The 27,385-nt window shown below is 45.5% G+C and overlaps 1 protein-coding gene across 4 annotated transcripts; it reads left to right on the top strand.

Moving 5' to 3' along the window:
* The first annotated feature begins 4 nt into the window (after window positions 1-4).
* Window positions 5-27,385, top strand: EMC1 (ER membrane protein complex subunit 1). 4 transcript variants are annotated; one of them, XM_043531901.1, is made up of 24 exons: window positions 143-296; window positions 3,227-3,351; window positions 3,944-4,009; window positions 4,460-4,553; window positions 5,219-5,347; window positions 6,578-6,704; window positions 7,242-7,391; window positions 7,823-7,990; window positions 8,961-9,032; window positions 11,987-12,040; window positions 12,910-13,032; window positions 14,082-14,178; window positions 15,062-15,178; window positions 16,476-16,484; window positions 17,065-17,264; window positions 17,472-17,621; window positions 18,179-18,340; window positions 19,297-19,416; window positions 21,974-22,111; window positions 23,281-23,454; window positions 23,621-23,831; window positions 24,308-24,392; window positions 24,981-25,110; window positions 25,820-27,385. In XM_043531901.1, exons 1-24 carry the CDS (start codon window positions 211-213, stop codon window positions 25,997-25,999), a joined length of 2,967 nt encoding a protein of 988 aa, XP_043387836.1. In that variant the 5' UTR covers window positions 143-210; the 3' UTR covers window positions 26,000-27,385. The 4 variants fall into 4 exon arrangements, with proteins under 4 accessions (XP_037736996.1, XP_043387835.1, XP_043387836.1 ...); XM_043531899.1 differs by having other exon boundaries at window positions 7,242-7,418; XM_037881068.2 differs by lacking the exon at window positions 16,476-16,484 and having other exon boundaries at window positions 5-296.

Here is a 27,385-nt window from a genome sequence, read left to right as displayed (position 1 = left end):
CCCCTTTCCCCGCGGAGGCTTCCTCCTACGCCGCCATTAGTGCCAACACCAAGACCAGACCCTGCCCCGGTGCGGGTGTTTTTCCTCACTAAGGCGCCAAACAAGGCAGCCCCTGTGGGCGAGGCCCCGCCTGGCGGGGCCTCTCGGTGAAGCCGGCGCGCTGCCTGTCGGGATTGGGCTCGGACTCGGAGCAGCTTCCGGGCTCGGACCATGGCGGCCGGTGCCTGGCCGTGGCTGCTGCTCCTGGCCCCGCTGGCGGCCGCGGTCTACGAGGATCAAGTGGGCAAGTTCGACTGGTGGGTGCTAGGGCCACATCCGGGTATTTAATTCCCCCCCCCATGTCCCCTGGGGTGGGGTGGTGGGGGGCTGGGCACCCTCCCCACTGCCCCCTGCGGAGAGGTCTGGGCACCCTCCCGCCGTCCCCTGGGGTGGGCACCCCCTCCCGCCGTCCCCCGGGGTGGGCACCCCCTCCCGCCGTCCCCTGGGGTGGGGGGCTGGGCACCCCCTCCCGCCGTCCCTTGGGGTGGGGGGCTGGGCATCTCCCCTCCCGCACCGTTCTCTCGGGCAAGAGGGGCTGTGTCCGGGTATCTCCCGCCCATCCCTGGGGTGAGCCGGGGAAGAAGCGAATCCTGAGCGTTGCCCCATCGGAGCCCGAGTCCGACCGCGCTGCCAGACTGGGTGTGAAGCGGGCAGAACGGCTGCAGCTGAGCTGAGCTTTGCGAGATGAGGAGGAACCTGCTGGCAGCTGAGCTCTGCCCTGGCCCCGAGCTGGCTTGCCTGTCACTGTCACGGGTGCTGGTATCTCTGGGGGAAAACGTGTCCCCCAACCTTGCCATGACCGCGTGAGAGCCCCAGCTTCAGAAACGTCTCTAGGGAACAGGCCCGCACTGGCCATTGGAAAGGTGCATTAGCTGATCAGGTATTTGTCCTGCTGTCTAGGATTTAGAGCCCTTTGCCTCACGAAGCTGCTCCCTGTCTCCCTTTTCTCAAAGGGATAGCTGAGGAATGTCGATTTCTGCTTCCCATCTCACTGGGGAGGAAGAAAATGACCTTTGCACAGCAGTGGCTTTCAACCTAAAGACATAGGAATTGCCATATTGGCTCACATCTAGTTCAAAGTCTTGTCTCTGACAGTGGCCAGTTTTGTAGGAATGAGTAAGAACCGTGCAGCAGGCAGACATGAACCTTGAGGCTTAACATCCCTTCCAGAATGATACAAAACTACTCAAGATACTTAAATCCCAAACAGACTGTGGAGAGCTACAAAAGGTTCTCTGAAAACTGGGTGACCGGGCAACAAAATAGCAGATGAAATTCAATGTTGATAAATGCAAAGTAATGCACCTTGGAAAGCATAATCCCAACTATACATATAAAATGATGGGGTCTAAATTAGCTGTTACCGCTCAAGAAAGAGATCTTGGAGTCATTGTGGATAGTTCTCTGAAAACAACCACTCAATGTGCAGCGGCAGTCAAAAAAAGCTAACAATGTTGGGAATCATTAAGAAAGGAGTAGATAATAAGACCAAAATATCATATTGCCTCTGTATAAATCCATGGTACATCTTGAATACTGCGTGCGGATGTGGTCGCCCCATCTCAAAAAAGATATATTGGAATTGAAAAAGGTTCAGAAAAGGGCAACAAAAATGATTGGGGTATGGAACGGCTGCTGTATGAGGAGAGATTAATAAGACTGGAACTTTTCAACTTGGAAAAGAGACAGCTATGGGGGGGATGTGATATAAAATTATGACAGGTGTGGAGAAAATAAATAAGGAAGTGTTATTTACTCCTCACAACACAAGAACTAGAGGTCACCAAATGAAATTAATATATAGAAGGTTTAAAACAAACAAAAGGAAGTATTTTTTCACACAACACACAGTCAGCCTGTGGAACTCCTTGCCAGAGGATGTTGTGAAGGCCAAGACTATAACAGGGTTAAAAAAAGAACTAGATAAGTTCATGGAGGATAGGTCCATCAATGGCTATTAGCCAGGATAAACAGGGATGGTGTCCTTAGCCTCTGTTTGCCAGCAGCTCAGAATGGGCAACAGGGGATTGATCACTTGATGATTACCTGTTTCATTCATTCCCTCTGGGGCACCTGGCATTGACTACTGTCGGAAGATAGGATACTGGACTAGATGGACCTTTGGTCTGACCCAGTATGGACTTTTTTCTATGCTTAATGTTTGTTTTTATTAATTATGACGGCTCTGGATATTCTTGATATCCATATAAATACCCAGTGCTGTTTTGGATATTGTAAAGATGGGTTCTTGCAGGTTGTCAGAGACTGACATTTATTTCCAGTCTCTTTCAAAGTGCTCATTTCACATCCATGGTGTCCTAAAATACAATCTTTAACATAACAGGAAAAACATTCTCCAGCAAAGTTATCCAATTCTGATGTGACATACTGAGTAAAGCAATGGATGGGGATTCAGGAGACCTGGGTTCTAATTCTGGCTCTGTCACTGGCCTGCTGAGTGACCTTGGGTAAATTATGTAATCTATCACGTGCCTCAGTTTCCCCATCTGTAAAGTGGGGGCTAAGATGCTTATGTCCTTCAGGCTTTGAGGTCTACTGATGCAAAGTGCTGTGTAAGAGCTAGGTATTATTAATAAACTTTTATTACATGTCTCTTCTCAGTTGCATGTTTGTTGGGTCAGATGATAGAAATCCATTGATGCTACCCAATATGCAGAGAGCTCAGGGAAGAATTTAATATAGCCCCAAAAGAGCTGTGAAGACCAGAGACTTCCTTTTTGCAAGGGGCCATCTTAATAGAAGCAGCACATGGCAGCTCTTTTCATGGATAAGAATACATTGTTTGCTTTGGTAGTATTTAGTGAAGATGCAAGAATGAGACTGGTTATACTGCAGTGCAACAGAGTCTTAGACACTTTGTTTTCTTTGTGTGAATTTCCTAGAAGCAGATTTGACACTGAGCTCCAAAATATCACAAAATTCCTTTCTTGCTCATTCAGACTCAATTTCTCTTTTCATTTACAGTGATTTCCTCCCAACCCCGCAAGAAGGATTATAGTAGTGTTGTGGTTTTCCTCTGTCAGTCCTTAATAGTTGCAGCCAGTGCCACCATATAGTTTGTGTTCTGGCTACCTGCGTTAATTTTAATCATCCTTTCCCTATTTTTCAGTAGGTTAAGTGGAAAGTGTTCTTTTTTCACACCTTCTTTGATTTTTCTGTTCCTTAGGAGGCAGCAGTATGTGGGAAAACTCAAGTTTTCTTCCTTGGAAGCTTCACAGGGCTCCAAGAAGCTTATTGTGGCTACTGAGAAGAATGTGATGGCTGCTTTGAATTCCAGGAGCGGAGACATCTGTGAGTGAACTGTTGTTTTATGACTCGGAATTTGCTATTTGTGTGGGAACTAATGCACATGGGACCAAAATTAAGCCCTGGCATACATTAAAAGTTACTCCTGCTCGCACCAAAGCTAACTTTCAGCACATAGTCCATTTTCAGGGTTGTGGGGTGGTTAACTAGACATTATTTTCCCTGGAGACGGGGAATTTTTAAAAATATACTTATCCATTTTACTTAATTTTTTTTCAGGCTTAGTGGCTTCATTTCCGACTTTCAAGTATCAACTTGTTAGGTGCTGGCATGACTAGTCTGTGTACTAGCTTACATCTAGAGCTGTTCTTGACCAGTACAGTGGGACCAAGAACTGAATGGGGCATGAAGACTGAATTCCTGTCTCATCCCAGAGGTGGTCCTTCTGGATAAGAGTTGAGGCACATTGGAAGGGCCGTTTTGAGGAAACTTGCATTGGCAATATCTATACTGTACTTGGCCTGTGGTTAGATAGAGGATGTCAGTCTGTGACAATGCCAGTTGATACCTTTCTTCAGCATGAAATACCCCAGGGGGGAAAAAATCTCATTCCCACTTGACTCCTTCTTCCTTTCAGTGTGGCGTCACGTGGACAAGGGGACCCCCGAAGGAGCAATAGATGCCATGCTGATCCACGGACAGGGTAAGCAAAGCATTTAGCCTTCTCTGTGTGATGAGTGTTCATTCCCATTACGGACCTCCAGCCAAGTGTGGACAGAGGGCTAAATTTGCTAGAGCTAATAGTCATGGTGAGCCTATAGTGGATACAGGTGCAGTGTTAAAGACTGTGTGGTTTACTCCTTGGCCTGTCCTCTTTTAGACACTTGAGGATAATTTCCTGCTTATCTGCTCTGTTTAATTTACCACTTGGTGCTATCAGGATCACGGCTACACACAATACTTTTGTGACTGTGAATGACATTAGAAATCCTGGACTCCTAGTGCTAAGAGTATAAGTGAACCTGAAATCCTCTGCACATTATACAAATAAAATGACCTTCCTGACTATGAAACAGACCGGAGAATGAGCAGGGAATTGAATAAAGAAGCCAATGTAAAAATATTTGATTTGTTGTTCTCTCCTTCCGGCCAGATGCCATCACTCTGTCTAATGGTGGGCGCATTTTGCGTTCCTGGGAGACAAATATTGGAGGGCTGAACTGGGAGACATCACTGGACACTGGCAGGTGGGAAATCTTCAGTGGACTGTCATTCTATACCCTTTGGAGAGGGGAATTTGCCTTCCTTGTGTGTAGTTGTGTTTTAGGGACAATGTCAATTAGCTATGAGGGTCATAAAGTAACCGTTATGGGAATATTGTCCAGGTGCTGAATTTTGCAATCATTTATCACAGGCAGGACTAATGCTATATCCTGTGGTAACCATGTAAAATTCTCGCCTGCTTGGAGTGAATAGTGGGTTACGTGGTGTATCTGGGCTGATAAATTTTCATGACTATTTTGCAATGCTGAAGTGGGGGCGGAGGGGATTGTACATCATCTACATTTATTGAAGGAGGACGATTGAAATCCTTTAATTATACATAAGCTTCCCCTGTCAATGTGCAACATTCTGGACCTGGAGTGGCCACTTTGGCCTGATGGGATGGTTGGTCTTCAGTCCCATCCTTGCCCTCTCTGCAATGCCAACTATTATGGTGGTTTGGTCGCACAATATTAACTATATCTAGGTAAGAGTAGCTATTTTTAAGAAAAATGTGGGTGTTGTGCCCTCTACCAGGGTGGAGGAGAGCAGGGCTGTCGTCTATAATTCTAGTGTTGCTATGACTCCACAAGCTGGGTAAAGTCTCTAAGTATGATCGTCTCACCCTCTGTCTCTGACCTGTGCTTAGTTTCCAGATGGCTAGTTTGGTGGGGTTCCAGGACACAGTGAAATATTTGGCTGTCCTGAAGAAGGCTGCCCTTTCTCTTCATTACCTCTCCAACGGCCACCAGAAATGGGTGGAGCATTTACCAGAAAGGTACAGATCCAAAACAAGGATAGATCACTGACTCAGAAACTTGTCTTAAGGGGGAGAGGACCCCATTGTTCCCTTTTGCTTCTGAAAATGTTCTCCTTAGTATCACATGGGGGGATTGCATCCATTCCCTGTACATATGAGAATATAGAGTCCTTGGGAGCGGGGACCTTGCACTGTACAGTATGAAGAGAAAATATTAGCACTATTTGGGTAATTGCGGGGAGGGAGGGAGGGAAGAGGGTCTTCCTGTGCATAAAGACAGGAGCACATCCATTTCTATTTACTGACTTTAGTGCAGGCAAATTATAGACAACTGACAGCATTGTGATTTATGCACTGTATGGTACTAACATGGACTTGCGATAAAGTGACCATATGGTATCTTAGGGCTCGTCTGCACTTTAAAGTCAATTCAGATTAAGATAGGGTGTGAATTTAAAGAGCAGTAGCTATTCCTGAGTGAGTCCATGTGTAGACAAACTTTTAGATTAGTGGGACAAAATAGATCAGGAGATGACATCTCTTATGGAGAAAAAGCAATCTAAGAATAAACTAAGCATATTACCCCGAACAAACCAGTTTGTGCCAGTAGCAGCTTCCAGTCAGAAAACAGGGGCCCACCCAGGTGGGAGATCCCCTTGTAATATACAAGAATGTTCTTAAAGGGGCTGATGTGATTGACTTCTGAAGGAAGATTAAAACTACTAAATAGTTACAACTAGGCTAAGCAGTGATCGCTAAATGAGACCTGACCATGTTCCAGTGACTGAGGCCAGTGGGAGAGGGAGGATGAAACTAGGTTACCTGAAGGAAGGAGGTGGAGTTGATAGGGGAAAAACGTTCTAATGGTGAATCTGTTTAGCTTGTGAAATAGCCTCCCAAGGGAAGTGGAGGAAGTCCTGTTGCCTGAGACACCTACTATCCTGCACTGGCCTGAGAAGGCTAAGGGAAGGATGGACAAAGTGACCCAATAAGTCGTCTTCATCAATACTGTCTTTGGGTTTTCAATGTGTTTAACTGCAGGAGGTGATGGCTGAAGGGGAGGAGTCCCTAAAACATTTATTTGTGTTGATGGGCAAAAATTCTCCTGTTGGCCAATGCACCTAGTTTAGCTGATCTTTCCTTGTGAGACCTGTGATGACATCGAATAGACTCCTAGAGCAGGGGACTTTACAGGTACTCTGGGCAACTACTGGAGAAGGTGATTCATTGCTGCTTCTCCTCTTTCAGTGAGATTACCCAGTACCAGCTGGTGTATTCGTATGGAACCGGGGTGGTACGTGCACTTGGAGTTGCTCCTCAAAGCCATTTGAACATTGTAACCTTCAGCGTAGAAGATGGCGAAATTACAAAACAGGTAGAACTGATACATTGATGCATGGTGTCAGCTCGTCACCAGGTTGGCTCTAGTGTGGATCCAATTTATCGAAAGCTCCCATCTGGGTAAATTGAATGTGATGTCTAGGGAAGTTAATTGCATTGCTGGCACATAGGTCAAAATGTCATCCTGTCTCCATGGGATGTCTCATGGGCCTGGAAGGAGACTTCACAACTGCATCTCCCAGACACAGGGCTTGCAGAACATAGCAAAGTTGAGATCAACCTGGGTAATCTCAAGATGGATGGCAGTTTACCCAGGGTTACAAAATCCTGGCTTTATGGGGATCCCATAGAGAAGATCCACTGTTTACTGATAAATGGGATTCTCCTGCTTTTCACACAGGCCTTTGTTAGTGTGACTAAGTTTAGAAGTGAAATATAACATTAAGCCTTTGATATCACACACTGGCTGGCAAGATACAGGCCCCTTGCAAATGGACACAATCAAGGTTCTTTCTGGAATTTCTTTGTGGGGTTTTCCAACTGCTGCCTCTCTCCCTTTATTGCCCTGCAGCTAAGAGTGTCAGCCCCCTGGATGAAGAGCCTAAGTGGTGCCTGTTGTGTGGTGGGCGAGGCAGTGCTGGTGTGTGCGGACTCTGACACACAATCGCTCTATGCTTTATCCCTGGAGACTGAGCAAGAGATGAAGCAGATCTCACTGCAGGTGAGCAATCCTGACATAGCCTTGCATGTAAGTGGATATGAGATTTGCTGAACCAATCCCAGGGGAGTGAGGAGGGGAGGGGTATTGGGGTCACTAGTTAAGTGCTGTGCGTGGGGGAAGCATAATCCACATCAGACTAATTTGGAGGAGGGAAGGGGAGATCACATTGCTTCCATGTAATGGTTGCTTTATGGGGTGATGATTTCAGCTCTTTAAATCTTGTTTTTTGTCGTATCGTGGGAAGTAGTCCATCCTGCATGGATTGCTGGCAGCCTAATAGTCACCCCAGACCTCTGCACTATGGCTTCACGTTCAATCAGATACGGACTAACCCTTCATAAAGGTTGTATTGTTAGTGAGGAAGGGGATGTGTTTGATCGAATTGTGTAATAAGTTTCCATCTTGCTATGTTTGCTTGTTCCTCTTGTCAGGCCCTTGACCTAGAATTTGCTGACAGTTTCCAGCCCAGGATTTTGCCCACTCAGCCCAATCCTGCCAGTGCTTCACGGGCTCAGTTCTTCCTGCAGCTGGCTCCAAGTCACTTCACACTGCTGCAGTACAGAAACGGGCTGCTAAGCCTCGTCCGGGACTTCCAGCAGGTAAACGAAATGAACACAGCTGCAGATCCCTGAATAGAAGAGATGAACTACAGCAGAAATTCAGTGGATTGACGTTGGCTGGCTCCATCCACCAGTAAAACCAGAACCTTCATAAAGCATGCACTAAGCATTACGAACAAGCTGCTAAGGTCAAGTTTCAATCATACTTTCTATAGCATTGGTTGAACCTATGTACGGTAGCAGTTAAACTATTTGACATCAGTTCAGGAGGATCCAGTTTCTGACAATTGTCACCAAGGTGTGAGTTTACTAATACAGGGTCTGTGCTGAGTAAAGAGGTGGATTGCTGCTAGAAAGCACCTAAATGACCAGTGGTTCTAGTACATTTAATACTGCTGGTGGTAGTTCTAGTGGACCAGAAGTACATGAAATGACCATTCCAGATTCAGTGCAGTATTGTCTACAAGAGTATGGTTAACTGGGGATGGGCTCAGTGATCTAATAGGTTTCTATTAAGTAGAGATGGAAAAGACCACCTTTTCCCGATTAGGTTCTTTTCTTCCTTTCTTTGACTTTGGTGGTAGCTTTCCATCTCTTGTGCATCTGAGTTTCATCTTTCATATTTAATGGTATGACTGTTATGGGTGGGAACCCTGTTAGTCCTCAACTCTGAAGACTCAGGCCGAGCATTCGAGTGTGAAAATCACGACTGCAGGTGAGACGCCTCCGTGGCAGTGCCTGAATTTTGACAGGCTTCTGACTGGTCAATGATAAAATGCTAAAGGTTACTGGTTCCCAGCATGAACCTTCTCTTCAGTGGTTGTACCAGAGGTTGCTTCACTGCCTTGTAGCGAAACTTACTAGAGTCCTTCAATCTGTCAGATTTGCTTGGTATGCTGAAAATGAACTGACCTGTTGAAAATCGGCTGGAGAAAGGGCTACTGTTCTAAACCAAATGAGAATTCAGTCCTCTGCACATATGTGTTCTGATTTCCCCTCTGTTTTTCAGGCAGCTTTGGTGAACTTTGCAACAACTGGGGAGAAGACTGTGGCTGCTGTCCTGACCTGCAGGAATGAAGTGGTTAGTTAGTTGCACAATGGAAATTTCAGATTTGCTTCTAGTTCTAAAAATTTGTGGGGTTTTTTTAGTTAGTTAGTTTTGTATTGCTTTTTTACTGTTATAAAGCTTTTGAGGGGCCACCAAAGAGCAGTGTTTTACCACTGTCAGACTGAATGTACCACCTTGACTTAAACACCTTAGGGCACAAGAGGCCCAGGCTGGTAATTCTGATTCAGTCTCCATTGAAGTCTATAGTAAAACTTCTGTTGACTTCAGTGGGGCCAAGGTTTCATCTGTTGTGACTATCAACATGCAAGCTTCTGGAGAGCTGCTGAGTGCCGAGCAAACTCAGGATGGAGCATGGTGCAATGAATATACAGAGCGAGATGACTCTTAAGGATTGTCTACACTATGCGACAAAGCACATTAGAGGTAGAGTGCTCCAACGTGCTACACTCTAGCTACCCTGGGTAGACCCTGCTGGCATGACCTAAACAATACGTAAGTTTGTGTTAACATAGTCACTATGTTAATGCAAACTAAGTATTTTTTAGTTTGTACCAGCAGGGTCTACGTGGGCAGTTGGAACACAGCACATTAGAGTGCTCTGCAAATCACATCCCTCTAATGCGCTTTACGACGCTGTGTAGACAAGCCCTTAGCAAAATAAATACCTTAGTGTTGGGAAGGAAAGTCTGCTGACTAGCTGATATGGTGATGGGTGACTAGACACTATCATTTTAAAAAACAAAATCCTACCTTTTGCACTGTTTTAATAACCAAATGCCCTCACCCATTTTTCATTAAAACCAGAGATTATTAAAAATGGAAGAATTAAAACAAAATCCATTTTCTTTTTATAACCGATGCTATTTATTCTTCATTTTTCAATCTGAGGGGAATGGAAGATCCTAGTCAGTTACAACTCTGTTTAGTCAATTTCCCGTTCACTTTCATTTTCAGGGTCTCCTGTGTTGAGCTCTAGGGGAGGAGATAAAGTGGGGGGAAAAAACACTCCTCAGACTCTGCTCATAGCCTTAGGGTAGCTGGATATTCCTGCCAAAAGCATGAATTAAACAATATTGGTTATTGGCTTCAGAGCTAATACCCTGCTGTAATGAATGTGGTCATTTCAGCCTCTCTGAGCTAGTGGAGCAGGCTGCCTGTCTGCAGATACAGGTAACCAGCACGACTTCAGGTCTCATTTGGAAGGTTATCGTCACAACCCAAAGGGCTAGAAACATTAAATAAGAAAACTTCTATTCTGAAGAAACTGATAGTGCTCCATAATACAGCTTTCCTCCATGTATTCACCATCTCCTCCATCCCTACCCCCCATCCCTTTAGCATGGTGCAAAATTTGTGTTGCAAATGCTGCAGGGGAATTTTAAAAAAATCCTTTGGGATAGAGAGGGAAAAAAATTGACATATTTTAAATGGTCTTAGGTTTTGTGTAAGGTATTTTCACACAACCTACATTTTGGGCCCCGTTTGTCTTGACAGTTTCCATATACATATACAACTCTGCCATGTACATTGGTCAAACTGGACAGTCTCTACGTAAAAGAATAAATGGACACAAATCAGATGTCAAGAATTATAACATTCATAAACCAGTCGGAGAACACTTCAATCTCTCTGGTCACGCAATCACAGACATGAGGGTCGCTATCTTAAAGCAAAAAAACTTCAAATCCAGACTCCAGCAAGAAACTGCTGAATTGGAATTCATTTGCAAATTGGATACTATTAATTTGGGCTTGAATAGAGACTGGGAGTGGCTAAGTCATTATGCAAGGTAGCCTGTCTCCCCTTGTTTTTTTCCTGCAAAACCCCCCCCCAAGACGTTCTGGTTAAACTTGGATTATTGCTGTGCACATTGTAAGATGAGCTGTTGCCAGCAGGAGAATGAGTTTGTGTGTGTGGTTTTTGGAGGGGAAAAAAAAAAGGGGGGGCGGTGTGGGGGGGGTGTGAGAAAACCTGGATTAGTGCTGCAGGTGACCCACCTTGATTATCATGCGCATTATAAAGAGGGGTTTCAAAGGGGGATGGGCTGTTGCCAGCAGGAGAGTGAGTTCGTATGTGTGTGTGGGGGGGGGCGGGGGGAAGGGTGAGAAAACCTGGATTTGTGCTGGAAATGGCTCTACTTGAGGATCACTTTAGATAAGCTGTTGCCAGCGGGGGAGTGAGGTGGGAGGAAGTTTTGTTTCATGGTCTCTGTGTGTATATAATGTCTTCTGCAGTTTCCACGATATGCTATGCATCCGATGAAGTGAGCTGTAGCTCACGAAAGCTCATGCTCAAATAAACTGGTTAGTCTCTAAGGTGCCACAAGTACTCCTTTTCTTTTTACGAATACAGACTAACACGGCTGTTACTCTGAAACCTTTCCATATACAGTAGAACTTCAGAGTTACAAACACTAGACTTGTGAACTGACCAGTCAGCTACACACCTCATTTGGAACCAGAAGTATGCAATCAGGCAGCAGCAGAAACAAACAAACAAAAAAGCAAATACAGTACAGTATTATGTTAAATGTAAATTACTAAAACAAAGAGAAATTTTAAAAAATTGAGAAGATAAGGAAACTGTGTGCTTGTTTCATTTAAATTAAGATGGTTAAAAGCAGCATTTTTCTTTTGCATAGTAAAGTTTTTCCAAGTTGTATTAAGTCAATGTTCAGCAGTAAACTTTAGAAAGAACAACCATAACTTTTTGTCCAGAGTTACGTACAACCTCCATTCCCCAGGTGTTTGTAACTCTTAGGTTCTACTGTAACAGTGACCTAAAGTCTTGTGAGAGGAGGTACCCAGCTAACCACTTCATTTTTCAATACCACTTATCATTTGCCCAAGTTTGCTGCTGCTGAGCAGGGAGGCAGAACTTGTTCCTGTTAGACACTTAATGTTCTTATGTTTTCCATGCCTTTGTCATGCTCACCAGTTCTCTTTCTGTTCCTATGTTCTTTGCAGAAATCTAGAACTCCTGATCAGGCAGACAGCACTTTTGGACATTCCCATAGACAGGTATGGAAAGGAGCTTGTCAGGAATTGTAGGCAGTCTTTGCAATTAACAGGCTGTTCCTGTCTCTTGGGTTTGGAAGGCTGAATGGCGGAGGGGGACAGACTGTTACTCTGGAGAATCATATTTTTGCATCAGCTCCATGAAACTTTATCCAAAAGCATCTTAAAACTATTCATTTCCTGAAACTGTATGGAACTAGATGAACATGCTACCCTCTCACAGCATTAAATGAAAGATCTGTTGCTTTGTAGACACCCATTTCCCCACCTCAAAATGGAAAATGCTTTTTGAACATCAAAGTTTATTTCAGAAACAGTGCCTCTGTGTAGTTAGGAGAGAGCGCTGCCTGGTATTTGAAGCGGGGCATTGGGAGCCAGGACTCCTGATTTCTATTCCCAGATCTACCACTGACTTGCTGTGTGATCTTGTAAAAGCTGTGTAGTCTCTCTGTGCCTCAGTTTACCCTGCAGTTTAATGTGTGCTATACCATCTACCCTGCAGGGGTGCTGACCCTCAAATAATTGTTTGTAAAGTGCTTTGAGATCTTCAGAAGAAAGGCATCATAGACCCCTGCTGTGTTCTGTCCAAATGGGCTCAGAATTACAATAGTTACTCCTCAGGAAAACAAATGGAAGCACGTGCAGATGCAAATGTCACCTAGAATTTGTTTTCTGTCCCAAACTGGTGTGCTGTTTGTGTACTGTTAAGCAGCTGCTGTGTTGTGCTCCAGAAATGCCTGCATTTCAGTGTGGGTGAATTGATCCTTGTAAAGAGTTTATTGTATACAGCACTTTGGAATCATTTGTGATAAAAAGCGCAGTGTAAGTAGATTACATGTGTTTAAGTCAGCTTGTCTTTTATAATGCTCTAGGAATACTTAGCCTGCTCCAACAACACCTACAATATTAATCTGTATTTGGTTGAAACTGGGCAAAGACTGCTGGATACCACGATTACCTTCAGCTTAGAGCAGAGTGGCGCCAGGCCTGAGCAGGTAAGTTAGGAGCCTCTGTCCTGTTGTTGAACGTGGTCAGAGACGGGTGCATGGAGTTTCTCTTTACATCAGACTTGTCTGTATCTTGAGGCTTATCAAACTTTTTGCTGCAGCCAAACAGACAAATCCCTGATTTAAGGTAGTATGATCCGTTGGGTAGGATACTAGTTTGGGAGTCAAGGAGATCTGGCCCCTACGTGCCTCTACCACAAACTGTTGTTTGACCGTGGCCAAGTCATTTCATCTTTCTGCATCTGTTTCCCCAGCTGTAAAAGGGGGTTAGTGAAATTTACCCACCTTTGTAAAACATAAGATCTATAGCTGAAAAGTGCTGCATATTATGACCGCCTTTCCTGACTGGCAGAGCCGGTCAGAGCTCCTTGGGTGATCAGAAGGGATTGCTGGTAGTGAGAAGTGACTGCAAGACCACCCATGTACCCATGATGTTTTTGATCCAGATATGGTGGCATTGCTTATCCCTGGGTTTATAGAGCCTGGTTGTAAGGGCGGGGCAAAGGTGGATTGGGCGGGACCTCATATATCAGGGGAGGGTTGACACCATAGAATAATATTGCCAAGCACAAAATAGCTGCTGCAATTGCCAGTGTGGTCTTGGCACTGCTGATGTCTAACTCGGTGCTTTAAAATACTTGAAGTATGAGAGTTGCTGTGTGAAACCAGACTCTAGTCTGCCTCTAGATTTGTGAGAAGTGTACCCGAAGGTAGCACCTCATCTATTTGTTGCTTTAGAATAGTGGTGCTCAACCTATTTACCATTGTGGGCCACCTATGCAGCTCTCTGTGTTATGTGGGCCACATCCACACAATATATATACTACCTGTATGGCTCTGAGGATGTCACATGAGCCGCAGCTGTGTGCTGATTGGGCCGCAAGTGGCCTGCGTGTTGAGAACCACGGCTTTAGGACCTTAAATGTAACAGTGATCTTGAATCCTTTCCTCTTCTCCCCTTTGGATTGCATCTTGCTTGTCTCGGACAGGAGGTTATAATCATGATCATCTCCTCTTTCCTTGTCTCCCTTTTCCAGCTCTATATCCAGGTCTTTTTGAAGAAAGATGACTCTGTGGGTTACCGAGCACTGGTGCAAACAGAAGATCACATGCTCATGTTCCTCCAGCAGCCAGGTCAGTTGGAACCAGATTGGCTGGTTACCCCTGTCCTATAATGTATCCTCTCTTGGCACTTGCAATAGTGCAAGTTCAGTGGCCATTATGTCTAGTCAAGCAGATTATTTCCTGAGCTAAATCCCATAGAGGAGTGAGAAAACTAGGAATATCCCTCACCCCCACAACTTGAATTTTCCTTCACTACCAGAGCTGAGAATCTGATCCTGCAATGTGCTTTGTTGAAGCAACAGCCTGTTGGCTTTAGTGAGGCTCTGCAGGGTTTCAGGGTTCTGCCCACACAGAACTTATTGCAGAACAGGGACCTGTAGCAGCTATTCCTCGATGCCTTTTTGAAAAGAAGGGAAATTCCTCAGACAAAGTATGGTGTTAAACTTTAGGGTGGAGTTAAGAGTCCATTTCTGTTGCTTGGGTCTTTGAGGCCTTGCAAGAATGTTAGAGGTTGAACTTCATGGGTTTGGTTTTTTTAAAACTTTTGTTTTTGATTACTCCAACCCTTTTGCAAGCCCTTCAGTGCTCAAGTCATGGGTGTGTACTTTCAACAGTGTCTCTAGTGTAATGAAGTGAGGGGGGGGGGTTGTTAGTGATTAAATACCAGTGTGTTCGTTATTGTAGTAGACAGTAAATATCGATATCCAAATTGCTTCAGAAATGTGGCATTTTGCGATTTATTAAGCAGCTGTTTACGTCTGTGAAGACCAGACAGAAGATCTTTCAGTCCCAAGTGTTAGGGGTATAGCTGTCAATCCATTTCAGGGGACTGGATTTGTAAGATCTTCCTGTCTCCTGATTGCTCTCAGGAACGAATATAGCACAGATCAGGAAATGCACTTGCTCTTTTCTTTGAATCAACCTATGTTGCCTTTTCTTTGTATCTCTCTAGGAAAAGTTCTATGGAGCAGGGAGGAGTCGTTGGCGGAAGTGGTAAGCTTGGAGATGGTGGATCTACCTCTGACGGGTGCCCAGGCTGAGTTGGAAGGGGAATTTGGAAAGAAAGCAGGTAATAGCCAGGGTCCCTCTCAGTGTTCCCTCTAATTTTTCCCACACGTGTGTGGAATGAATTTTGTTACATGCACCAGTGTGGAGGTTGGGGGAGGGGAGGCCAGCCCACCTACTGGCACCTCTACCTTAGCAATGACCTTTCATCGCCCAACGAGACCCCATCAAAAAGCCTTCTCTCCGGGGCCAGGGCGTGGGGGCCAGCGCAGACTACAAGTCCCAGCACACATTATGTCCTGGAGTGGGCCCGCCGGACCAGCAGGAGGCGCCTGATAGTCTGCGCTCCTTCATGGCTCTAAACCAATCAGAGCCTTCTCCACCATGAGGCATGAGAATACAAGCCGAACAGCGCCTGAGTTGGTGTGAGGATTTGGACCAATTAGCGCCTGCCGCAGCTGGGCTGGGTTCAGGCCGCCCCTCCCCCGACCGTGGCAGGTCCAGGGCTGGGGCTGGGGGAGGGGCACCCCTCTCCTGGCTGTGGCAGGTCCTGGCTGGGCGGGTTCCCTGAGTGTCTGCGTGGTGCTACATGGGCTGCTGCGCGACCACGCAGCTTACAGGGAACTTAGGACCCACTATGTATAGATTCATAGATATTAAGGTCAGAAGGGACCATTATGATCATCTGGTGTGACCTCCTGCACAATGCAGGCCACAGAATCTCACTCACCCACTCTTGCGGTAAACCTCTCACCTATGTTTGAGCTATTGAAGTCCTTAAATCATGGTTTAAAGACTTCAAGGTGCAGAGAATCCTCCAGCAAGTGACCTGTGCCCCATGCTGCAGAGGAAGGCGAAAAACCCCCAGGGCCTCTTCCAATCTGCCCTGGAGGAAAATTCCTTCCCGACCCCAAATACGGCGATCAGCTGAACTCTGATCATATGGGCAAGATTCACCAGCCAGATACCCAGGAAAGAATTTTCTGTAGTAACTCAGATCCCACCCCATCTAACATCCCATCACAGGCCATTGGGCCTATTTACCATGAATATTTAAAGATCAATTAATTGCCAAAATCATGTTATCCCATCATACCATCTCCTCCATAAACTTAATCTTTAATCTTGTTTAATCTTGAAGCCAGATAGAGTTGAACTTCTAAAACGAGATCACACATAAAAGCTCTACTAATAGATTTTCCATATCCCTCTGGGTCTAGCAGACATAGAGCGATAGGGAAATTACAACAACCAGCTTGCCCACTCTTACCAAAACGCTTCTGTTTGATTATCCTGTATTGTCTTACCCTGAAGACTGAAATATAATTGCCTTTATTGTCTTTCTTGCCATCCGGATCCAGCCATTCAAGGTAACCCAAAGAATCACATGCAGTTCCTTTCCTCTTTTTGCTGGTGGATCTTTGTCCTCCCTGTTTGGTTTCTTTCTCAGAGAAAAGATAGATTAAGCATAGGACATGGCTCCTAACTGGAAGCCAATTCAGACTTCAATTGCCAAGATTTGGGTGCTTCTCCATAAAGATGGCTCCTGTTATGCGAGAAGTGAAAGCAGGAGCCGTAAGATGAAGTACGCTAGTTAGTTTTAGTTGGGGTACTTGCGGGAGTGATAGGGAAGAGACTCTGCACACGGTAGCGTTGCGGCTTGCAGGAAAGCTTGATCTGAGGCGAGCGGAGTGCCTGCTGAAGTGGGATATGGCAGTTTGTATTTAGGGGCTTGGTAGGCAAAGGAGCTTCTATGATGATAATGGGATATAATATGATCCAGGTGTCGTGGAAGGTGAGGCAGAATTTTCTTAATTAATATATACGAGTATGGCAGCACATGAGTTTTATAGACTGAGGCACTAGTCTGATTTGCTGGGCTGTGTGTATGTTTCCCCTGCTGTGGACCATTGCTTGTTGTGCTAACGGTTGTCACTGACTTGTTTGCAGACGGCTTGCTGGGGATGTTTCTGAAGCGCCTCTCCTCCCAGCTCATCCTGCTGCAGGCCTGGACTGCACATCTCTGGAAGATGTTCTATGATGCCAGGAAGCCGCGGAGCCAGATTAAGAATGAGATCAATATTGACAACTTGGCGAGAGATGAGTTCAACCTGCAGAAAATGATGGTGATGGTCACTGCCGCAGGAAAGGTGAGGAGGGCAGGGACTGGAAGCCATTCCTGGAAATGGAGCATACTATCCTGGCAATGGTGAGGGGGGATTTGTGGTGGGAAAGGTGTCAGGAGACCAGCAGAGTGTCTTGTAGTGGAGGAGGGAACCCAAAGCAGAATGGAACATCTAGATGTGAAAGACACGCTGTTACTTACGTTGGTTTTTCTTTTTGTCTCTTTGCTTCAGCTCTTTGGTATTGAAAGCAGCTCCGGCACCATCCTGTGGAAGCAATACCTACAGAATATGAGACCAGGCTCCTCCTTTAAACTGATGGTCCAGAGAACAACGGCCCACTTCCCCCACCCCCCACAATGTACGCTGCTTGTTAAGGACAAGGTGAGTCCTTTACACACACACTCCACTCATTCACTCACTCACTCCCCCCTCCTCGGGTGGATTTTACCTCCCCATAGTGAAAAATCCACAGTGTTAAAAATATCAGATTTGTGTTTTGTAAACGCTTTAAACGATGACAAAAAAAATAAATAATTTCACTCAATTGCTTTGTCCACTACATGAAGCAGAAAGTCAGCAAACTGTGTATGCTAGTTAAATAGGAAAGGTTTTCCCTCTGCTGGTCACACGACAGTATATACTCCACAGAAAATAGAAACACTCTTGCTTATTTCGGTGACATTCTGGGCAGGCCACAGTAGGGTCTCGTTCGAATTGTATATATCATACGTGAACGCTGTGGGATCAGCAGAGACGAGGTGATTTGAGGGCACAGTATGTTCATCTGTAGGGTAAGGAGCTCAGTGAAGGGAGAAAGGAGGCGTAGGGAGTTACATCCAAATATAAACCAAGCCAGCAGGCAACTTCATAAGCTAGAAGAACAACCACCCTTCTCTGTGTTTGCCCTAACTAGTTTCCCATCCTGTTGTCTGTTTCAGGAGACCAAAATGAGCTCTCTCTATGTCTTTAACCCCATCTTTGGGAAGTGGAGTCAGGTGGCTCCCCCTGTTCTGAAGCGTCCAATTCTTCAGTCTTTGCTTCTGCCCATCATGGATCAAGATTATGCCAAAGTGCTACTTCTGATCGATGATGAATACAAGGTAATCTTGGTCCTAGGGCAAAACGATCTCCATCTGCAGGATAAATATCTCCCCTGTCAAGGCAAGAAATAAGAACGTTGTCAATTAATAGTCTCATTCCCTTTGTGGGCTGACTTCAAGGGACTTCATCAAGATAAAACACATATTTAAAGCCGTATCTTTATCTTTGTCACTAATAACCCCATTAGAGTAACATAGAAACTTTAAAATCTAACTTGCTCCTTGTTGTTCTTGCGCTTTGTTTACCTCTTCCATTTCATTCAGCTTGTACCATGAAACCAGTCGTTGCCTTCACACTTGACTCTAGACAGTGTAACTCTTCTGGCTCTTGTGCATTAGGTGGCATAGTGCCATTTGTTTTATTTGGTCATTTAATACTGCAGGGGAGAGCGACATCCCAAAACTGATGACTTTCATTGCAATTGAAAGAGAGAGTCACGAGAATCTATTTAGTCACATTAGGATTTGAAACCCCCATGGTTTTTAAAACAAACTCTAAATTTTCAATCTGCACTAAAATGATTCTACCCCTCTTTTTGGCCTCCTGGTGCAGAGGTAAAATATAGCAAGTCTCTGGCTTACAGACCAGAAAGCTGTGTTTCAAACACAGGCCACAGCCTCCTCCCCAGTGCAGATTCCCTACAGACCTCTTTATGTGGATGCAGATTCCCTACAGACCTTTTTATGTGGATGGTAAATGGCTTATATTCTTGCCAGGCAAAAATATAAGCCATTTATTGAACAGGGAAGGGTAGTGTTAGCTTCCCTATTACCCAGGGTGCCTCTGCCCTTGTTTAGCCAAATTCATCCTTAATTCAAGCCATTTACATCAGTGGAATTTACATCTGTGGTAAATTGGGCCCAGTAAGCTTAACTAGACTAGCTTACTTATATATGTGAGACTAAAAATTGATGATAACTAATGTCTTTGTTTAAACTCTTCTTTATCTTCCCAGGTTACAGCTTTCCCAGCAACTAAAAACATCCTCCGCCAGTTAGAGGAAATAGTCCACTCCATCTTTTTTTATATAGTGGATGCTGAACAGGGCAAACTCTCTGGTTTCCGGCTGCTAAAGGTACAGAAGATGCTCTGTGCTATGTAAGAAGTGACATGTTCATCCCACAGAGTGGATGTATGGTGGATCTTTGCTGTCATTGTATGGGATTTTGGTTTGATGTATAAGAAGTAGAGCTGGGTATGGACTTCTGACACTTCTCAAAAGCTTCCTGAAATCTTTGTAAACTCTCAGTTGTAAATAGTTTTTACTGAAGAATCCAGACTTGTCTCCATCCTGCAGTTTGGTGGGATTCCACAAGAGGGAACAGTTCTCCCAAATTTCCCTGGTAAGATGCACTTCGGAGCTGAGGCGAGATGGGAGCACAGTAGTTCAAGTAATCTTTCCCACCCAGCTCCCCAAGGCTGTTGCCTATTCTGAGAACTAGTTTGGCTGCCCTAGACAATGGGCAGAGAAAGCATGTGCTCTTCCTCTAGTAAAAAGGGTTGACACCTGTTCTGGTGATCTTCTAAATCAGCGGGTCTCAACTGGGGGTCCATGGCTCCCTGGGGCTCCATGAGCCCTTTCAGGCACCGCTGAAACCCTGAGCTCCGGGGCCCCCCCACGGGGCTGAAGCCGGGAGCAGCCTGGGGCTGAAGCCCTGGTGCTCCCCACCCCTAACCCCCCTGCGGGGCTAAAGCCCCGCCCTTGGTGCCTCCCCGCATGGCTGAAACCCTGAGCTCCCCTCCTCCACCCTGAAGTTAGAGCAGCGGGGAGCTGAAACCCCGAGCTTCTCCCCACCCTCCCCCTCCGAAGCAGGAGCAGTAGGGCTGAAGCCCTGACATGGGCAGAATCCCTGAGCCCACAGGCAGAGTTGAGGGGGCATGAGGGTGTTGCCCCCCCACCAAACTGCAGTGCCTTACCCAGAGTGGGGCAGTCATGGGGGCAGTTCCACCTCCCCATACCTCCTCCTCTCCCTCAGGCCCCCTCAGCCCTCACCCTCTGGCCAGATCCTAGGCAGGAAGCTGGAGCCAGGCAGTGCGGGGCAGCTGCTCCTCTGATTGGTGGTGCCATGGAGTGGGTGGCCATGGCATTCCCCCGTCTGCTGCTGGTGCCCAGGGTTGCGGCTGCTCCTCAGCTCCCAGGTCCCTTTGACTGCTCATGCAGCCAGTCAGAACTGCCCAGGCAGGGACCTGGCTCCAGGGCTGGCAGAGCCCCACCAGCACACCGCCCCAGACAGGTGAGTGGCCTGCTGAGGTGAGTCCAGGGGTAAAGGTGGCGCTTCCTCCCTGGACCCCCCCCCCCCGCCCCCAGATGTCAAACTACACATATGCCCAAGGGTCCCACCCCTGGCCTGGAGCCCTGAGTCATCCCCCCACGCTGGGCCCTGGAGTTTTTATAGCATGTTGAGGGGGGTGTCAGAAAGAAAAAGGTTAAGAACCGCTGCTCTAAATTGCACTCTCTGCTAGCTGCAAATGACATGGCTCCAACTCCATCTGTGTGTTTTACGTGGGAGGGTTGTGATCACCCACAGATCTGTACTAGACCAGTGGCGTTTAATATATTAATTAGCGATCTATAAAAGGGAACGAACAGTGAGGTCTCAAAATGTGTAGGAGGCATTTAACTGTTAGCATTAGTTGAGACTAGAGAAGACTGAATAACACCAGAGGTACCTGACAAAGCTAAGCAAATCAGTGGCATGATGGCAGGTGAAACTCAGTGTCCACAAATGCCAAGTAAAGTACATTGGAAGTAATAAGTTGAACTGCTCGTACACAGTGTTGGGGGCGACATTAACTGTAGCCACTAGGAAAAAGAATTTGGCTGCCACTGTGAATAGTTCAAGGCACAGTGGTGGACAAAAAGGCAAACAACGTTAGGATGAACAAATAATGGGATAGAACGTGTTATGCAAATAAATCACTGATATGCCTTCACCTGGAATGCTGTGTTCCCTTCTGATCACCCAGTCTAAAGAAAGATCTAGCAGAAACAGAGAGGGCCGAGAGATGGGTGACAAAAATAACTAGAGGTGGGGAAAGGCTGTAAGGATTGGGGACAACAAAAGCACGTAAAAGAATGAAGGGTGTACAGAAGATAAATAGGGAACCTTCCTATTTGTCCTTTCTAATACAAGAATGAGGGGACATCTAATGAAGTTTATAAATTTGTTGCATTTAACTGATAAATAGAATTTAGTATTTGAGACAACAATTAACCTATGGAACTCCATGCCACATGATATCATTGAAGCCAAGAGCTTAGGAGGATTCCAAAAAGGATTAAACATGTATCTGGATAATTTATATGAGACAGAATTTTATTTATATCATTACATACAAAAAAAAAAGACACTGCAAGAACATTAAGGTTGCAAAATCAAGCGCTAAAAAGTTGGGAAAGACAGAATTAAGGCTGCCTTTAATTCAGCACCCTTATGATAGTCTTTAATTACATGATCACATTCCAGTATCTTCTTTGAAAACAGAGGCAGAATGCCAGACGGGATGAAGCACTGATCTGATTCACTGTAGGAACTCTCCTTCTAGGGGGGAATCTCCCTATGTCCTATAAATGGAGATGGTGTCTTTCAGAGGCTCAGGAAACCTTATTTTGCATCTTGTCTCCACTGTAGGATCTGACAACAGAGGAGAGCTGGCAGATGACCATCCCAACGGAAGTGCAGCGAATAGTGATTGTGAAGGGGAAGAGATCAAATGAGCATGTACACTCCCAAGGCCGTGTGATGGGTGATCGCAGCGTCCTCTATAAGGTACTGCAGACATTGTTAGCTGAGCTTTGGTGGCTGTGAGCTGTATGCTAAGGTTTCTATGGAATGTGGCATGGAAGCATCAGGGAGCATGATACCCACCTCCTGGGCTTGTAGACACTAAGCATGTTTTAAAAGCAACACTTAACCTGGTTGGAAAGATGTTTTTGCCAGCTATGCTGTCGTCTTGAGCTGTCTGGTAATTCTCTTTATGGAGCAGCCCATATATTAGCAACAAAGGTAGCAAGTCTAATTTGCTATTTATTATTTTCCTGATCCTTTTTTTTTTTTTTTTTTTAGACCAATGCTGAGGTCGAGAGAAAGGGGGAGAAGGGGTGGGGAAAAACGAGACTTAATGTCCATTCTGGGATGCATCCGCACTTGTCCAGGCCTTTTACCAGACTGGTAAAGGAAGGTCAGAAGGAACTAACTCTGGATTTGCTATGGTCCTGTTCTCCCTCTCATGCTTCCCAACGTCGTCATCCTCCTCCATCAAACAATTCTAGCCGGGCAGCGGTGTTGTGAGCTTCCAGCCGAGAGATTGGTTTGGAAGTGGATTGGAGATTAATGACTCTAGGTAAACAGAGAACAAGTGAGTTACAGAACCACTGAGCATGGTCTCCAGGAAGATGTTGCTGGCTGCTGCATTCTTGCAGAACTGCATCCCAGGTTGGAGGGGCTGACTGTCTGGTTGGGCGATATAGCAAGCCAAGTATTGCATATCAAGGCACTTGCCTTGGGGGAAGATTTTAAAACAAGTGTCTGATAGAACTTTTGTTCTTTTCTCTCCTGATTGGGGAGCACAGCTTTGTAATTCAGAGCCCATTTCTAGGACTGCTGGTCCTGAGTCCTGTCCCAAGATGGGACAATTGGTGCCAGGTTTCTGCATACCCACCAGTGTCTCTAAACTTTACTGGAAGACAGGAGAAGCTGAATTTGGGCAGAGGAAATTTTCCTCTCTAAAAGTTTTCAGGCAGCTATTAAAGACTATGGCTGTATCATGACAGCTGTGGCTGATTATAAATCTGTCCTGATGATTTGTGCTGCTAACAGACATCTTGTTGCCACCATCTTTGGCTACATAGGTCTGGGAAAATCTGCATTGATTGCCGCTGGCACAATGGTTATTAACTAGAGGTTTCCTCACATCTCTTTCCCTGTCCTTGTTATAGTCTTTGAACCCTAACCTGCTGGCAGTGGTAACGGAGAGCACGGATACGCACCATGAACGCACCTTCATTGGAATCTATCTGATTGATGGAGTCACAGGCCGGATCATCCACTCTTCTGTGCAGAAGAAAGCAAAGGGACCTGTCCACATTGTTCATTCAGAGAACTGGGTGGTGGTAAGGAAAAGTTATTGCTTGTAATCCTTTACCAAATACCTGTGCTGCCCAGGGAATGCTCCCCGACTCCCCGCCAGTGACTGTCCAGCCACCCTCTGTGTGAACTGACTTGTGCTGGAGCATTCTGCTCTGCCCTCCTGAACAGTGTCTTCCCCTCTTGTCTCAGTACCAGTACTGGAATACTAAGGCGCGCCGGAATGAGTTCACTGTGCTGGAGCTGTACGAAGGGACGGAGCAGTATAATGCCACAGCCTTCAGTTCTCTTGACCGCCCGCTGTTGCCTCAGGTCCTCCAGCAGTCTTATATCTTCCCATCTGCCATCAGTGCCATGGAGGCCACTATCACTGAACGTGGCATCACCAGCCGTCACTTGCTCAGTAAGAATTGGGTTAGGGCAGGGTGGAGGGATTGGATTACATGTGTGTCAAATTTTGTATTCAAGATAAGGTCACTACAGTATCTAGGGCAATCATCGGCCATGACGGTCCCAGGGGTTGCGTTAGAGGAAAGTATATTTTTAAAGCTAGCCTGTGATTTGAAGAAAAACTGCAGCTACAGCCCTTCTTCCTTTGACTTAAACCCTGGTGCATGCTACTCTTCTGTGTCCATTCAGACATTGCTGCTGTCTGCGAGGGCTGTGCCTTCGCCTTTCCCTCATGAGCTGCCTTTAGAGCAACAGCAGTATTCAGCCTAGCCCTCTGCTTGCTTCCACACACCCTCCCTCATCACCGAGTAGTGGACTCGGCAAGCTCTCTCTGGCATGCATCAGGAGGACCATTGGATTAGCCATCAGAGAGCAGACATAAATGGTCACTGCTAAGAGAGAGTTTTTTGGTTTTTTTTTTATGTGCAGTTGGGCTTCCCTCTGGCTCAGTTCTCTCCCTTCCAAAGGCTCTGCTGGATCCTCGACGCCCAGAGATCCCTACAGAACAAAGCAGGTAAGCAAAATGCCATGGCAGTAATCCCCATTTCCAGGCACCTGCCAGAAGGGGGAGGTTGAGTGTTTTAATGCTTTAGTTTGGAGTACATTAATTTATCAGTTCTCTCTGGCCAGATTCAGAGTTATTCTTACTCTAAATTTAGAGAGGCTGTTGTCTTTATTGGCAATTGGACTGCTTTACTGCCAGTCCAGGTGTGAATAAATTAGTCTGGAACACAGTAGTCCAGAAGGCTATCAAAAAGCACCTGTTAACATCATACTAGTGACTAGTATTCTACGTAATTATCTATTTTTTTTAGAGTGATACTTTAACTGATTTATTCCTATGGCCTTGAACCTGGTTGGTTGGTGTCATAGACTTTAGAAGGAGGTGGACACTACCCTAATTACAGCATGTCCTGGGCTACCAGTTTGTCTCCCTCTTCCTAATAGCCTTTACCAAGCACCATGGGTGAATGACTAAATTATCTGTATAAAGATTCTAATGTTGTATCACCAGACTTGAGTTCCAGATAACAGGCTGCTTAGGGATTTAGCCATTATGCTGTGTTTGGTTGGGTTTTGATATCTCTCAAATGTCTTTCAGGGAAGAAAATTTGATTCCCTATTCCCCAGATGTCCAGATCCATGCTGAGAGGTTCATCAACTACAATCAAACCATATCCCGAATGAGAGGGATTTACACCGCCCCCTCTGGCTTAGAGTCCACATGTTTGGTGAGTCTAGATTAGGGTTTTTTTTGTAAAGCATGATGCGGGATACAATAGTATGCCATCACACACCCTTTCAGGGAAGGTATGCAATTTCAAGCCTTGTTATAAGTCATTGCTTAATGATTTCCTGAACTGTGCTTTGCTTGATCAGAACCATAGGGATGGGCCTATTATTAAGGCTAAGATTTTGTCATGGATATTTTTATTAAAAGTAAGGGACAGGTCACGGGAAATAAAGATAAATTCACGGAAGCCTGTGACCTGTCCCTGACTTTTACTAAAAATATCCATGATAAAATAGGAAATGGCTGAGCAGCTTGCGGGGTGGCTGGGAGCTCTGGGGGCCCCCACTACCCGTAGGGGCTCAGAGCTCTAGAGTCCGCCTGCCCCTCCCGGCGGCTGTGGAGCTGCGGAGGACCCCTGCTGCCCCTTTGCGGCAGCTGGGGAGCTGTGGAGCTGCGGAGGACCCCTGCTGCCCCTTTGCGGCATCTGGGGAGCTGTGGGGGTCCACCGCCTCAGGCGGCAGGGGTACCTCACAGCTCCCTGCTGCTGTGGGAGGCGGCAGGACCCTGCAGCTCCCAGCCGCCGGGGCTGAAGTCACGGAGGTCTCTGGAAGTCAGATTCCGTGATAAAATCGTAGTCTTATCTATTATTAATGTATCTGGATTTCTGCTTGAAGCTGCTGTAACAACTGGTGGTCTCACTTCTTTAGGTTGTTGCGTACGGCCTGGACATCTTCCAAACCAGAGTCTACCCATCCAAGCAGTTTGATGTTCTGAAAGATGACTATGACTATGTGCTGATAAGTAGTGTCCTTTTTGGACTGGTTTTTGCCACTATGATTACAAAGAGACTTGCTCAGGTGAAGCTGCTGAACCGTGCATGGCGTTAAGCGCGTGGGTGAAGGGAACACTGAGGGCACCGGTGAGGCTGGAGAACAGGCTGGCTGGGATTCTGCGTAGCTGATCATCTGCTGGAGTGCACACAACTGGGTTTAATTATATGTTATAAATTGTACTGTTGTGACAGAGGCCAGTCTTTTTATCACATTTCTCCTGGAGACATTGAAGGGAGGAGCTGCCGGTGGAAGAAAAATATGCCTCCCCTGGGAAGAATTCCACCCGATGGCAAGTAATTAATGAGACTACAAAGGAACATTCATCTGTCCAGGACTTCACTGAATCAGTGTGAAAAAACCTTCTACAGCTTTTTTTTTTTTTTTTTCAACGCACTAAGATAACGTCACTTTCCATGAAAAACCTTCCCCTCCTTTAGCTAAGATTGATATCAAAATACTAAGAATGTATTTCTTCCCCACTTCTGAGGGTGCACTTTGAGACCAGTTGATGGCTTACCTCTTCCTTACCTCAACCATTACTAAAATCTTGGAGGAGACCTCTAGATTCACCACCGCTCTGATTGGAAAGCTAGATTTTGTAAATGCGAGCTACTGTACATGGGGCATGGGAAGAGGGGATGTTCATAAGATAGCCAAGAGACTATAAAGAAAATGATGCATGCAAACTGATTGCTATAATTTCCTTAAAAGGTTTGATCAATGGGGAAGGAGTTCAGGGAAAGATGCTTACTAAAGTCTTCATATTCTTTATTTATTGTGACTGCACTGTATGTTCCTTTTCTGCTTTTTAATCTTTCAAATGGTTGCACAACACAGACCTCACTGATTGGCTATTTCTGGGAAAGTTTTTCTCTGGTTAAAAAAAAGTAAATATTTTGAAGGGTTTAGCAAACCAGAGAGATGCCAGTTGCTGTGAAGTTGCATCTAAAAACATCCCATCTTCTATGCTATTTTGCCAAACAGCTAGGTTGATAACTTGAAACTAAGTTTAAAAATATTGTGATTTAGGAGTAAAGAAGCCTGCAATTTGTTTTCCCCTCCATGTATCAAGGATGTTCATTCTTGGTATGTATTAATATTCAGTATCTAATTTTAAATTGGAATAAGTTTTTACAATGATCTGTAACTCATTGGGACATTAAGTGCTAACATTGGTTCTGAACCTCCTATGTACTGAAATGGTTGCAACTTGGCACATGAAGCAAAGGGCTTTGTTGTTTTCGAAGCCTTATTGATTTATGTTTAGCTGAGATGTGATCAGATAACCAGATGCTGTAACCAACTAGATCTTGTTTTTAACTGTGAAACTGGTCCACAGTTGTTTTGTGTGGAAGAGTTGGAGCAGAAAGGATGAGGAATATAAGGTCATTTCTGCGTAGTGGAGAGAAGGTCATCTAAATAAAAGTAATTTGATCAGTA

This window comes from Chelonia mydas, chromosome 18, assembly GCF_015237465.2.
Source record: "Chelonia mydas isolate rCheMyd1 chromosome 18, rCheMyd1.pri.v2, whole genome shotgun sequence".
Taxonomy (NCBI): Eukaryota; Metazoa; Chordata; order Testudines; family Cheloniidae; genus Chelonia; species Chelonia mydas.
The sequence above is the reverse complement of the archived record's forward strand: the minus strand, read 5'-3'. Positions and strand labels throughout refer to the sequence as shown.

Bases quoted from the DNA above. Each gene is read 5' to 3' on its own strand.
- EMC1 (XM_043531899.1), top strand. From the start codon at position 211: ATGGCGGCCGGTGCCTGGCCGTGGCTGCTGCTCCTGGCCCCGCTGGCG. The intron at 17,265-17,471 runs GTGAGGAGGGCA...TCTTTGCTTCAG, and splicing joins TGGTCACTGCCGCAGGAAAG to CTCTTTGGTATTGAAAGCAG. The intron at 24,393-24,980 runs GTAAGCAAAATG...AATGTCTTTCAG, and splicing joins ATCCCTACAGAACAAAGCAG to GGAAGAAAATTTGATTCCCT.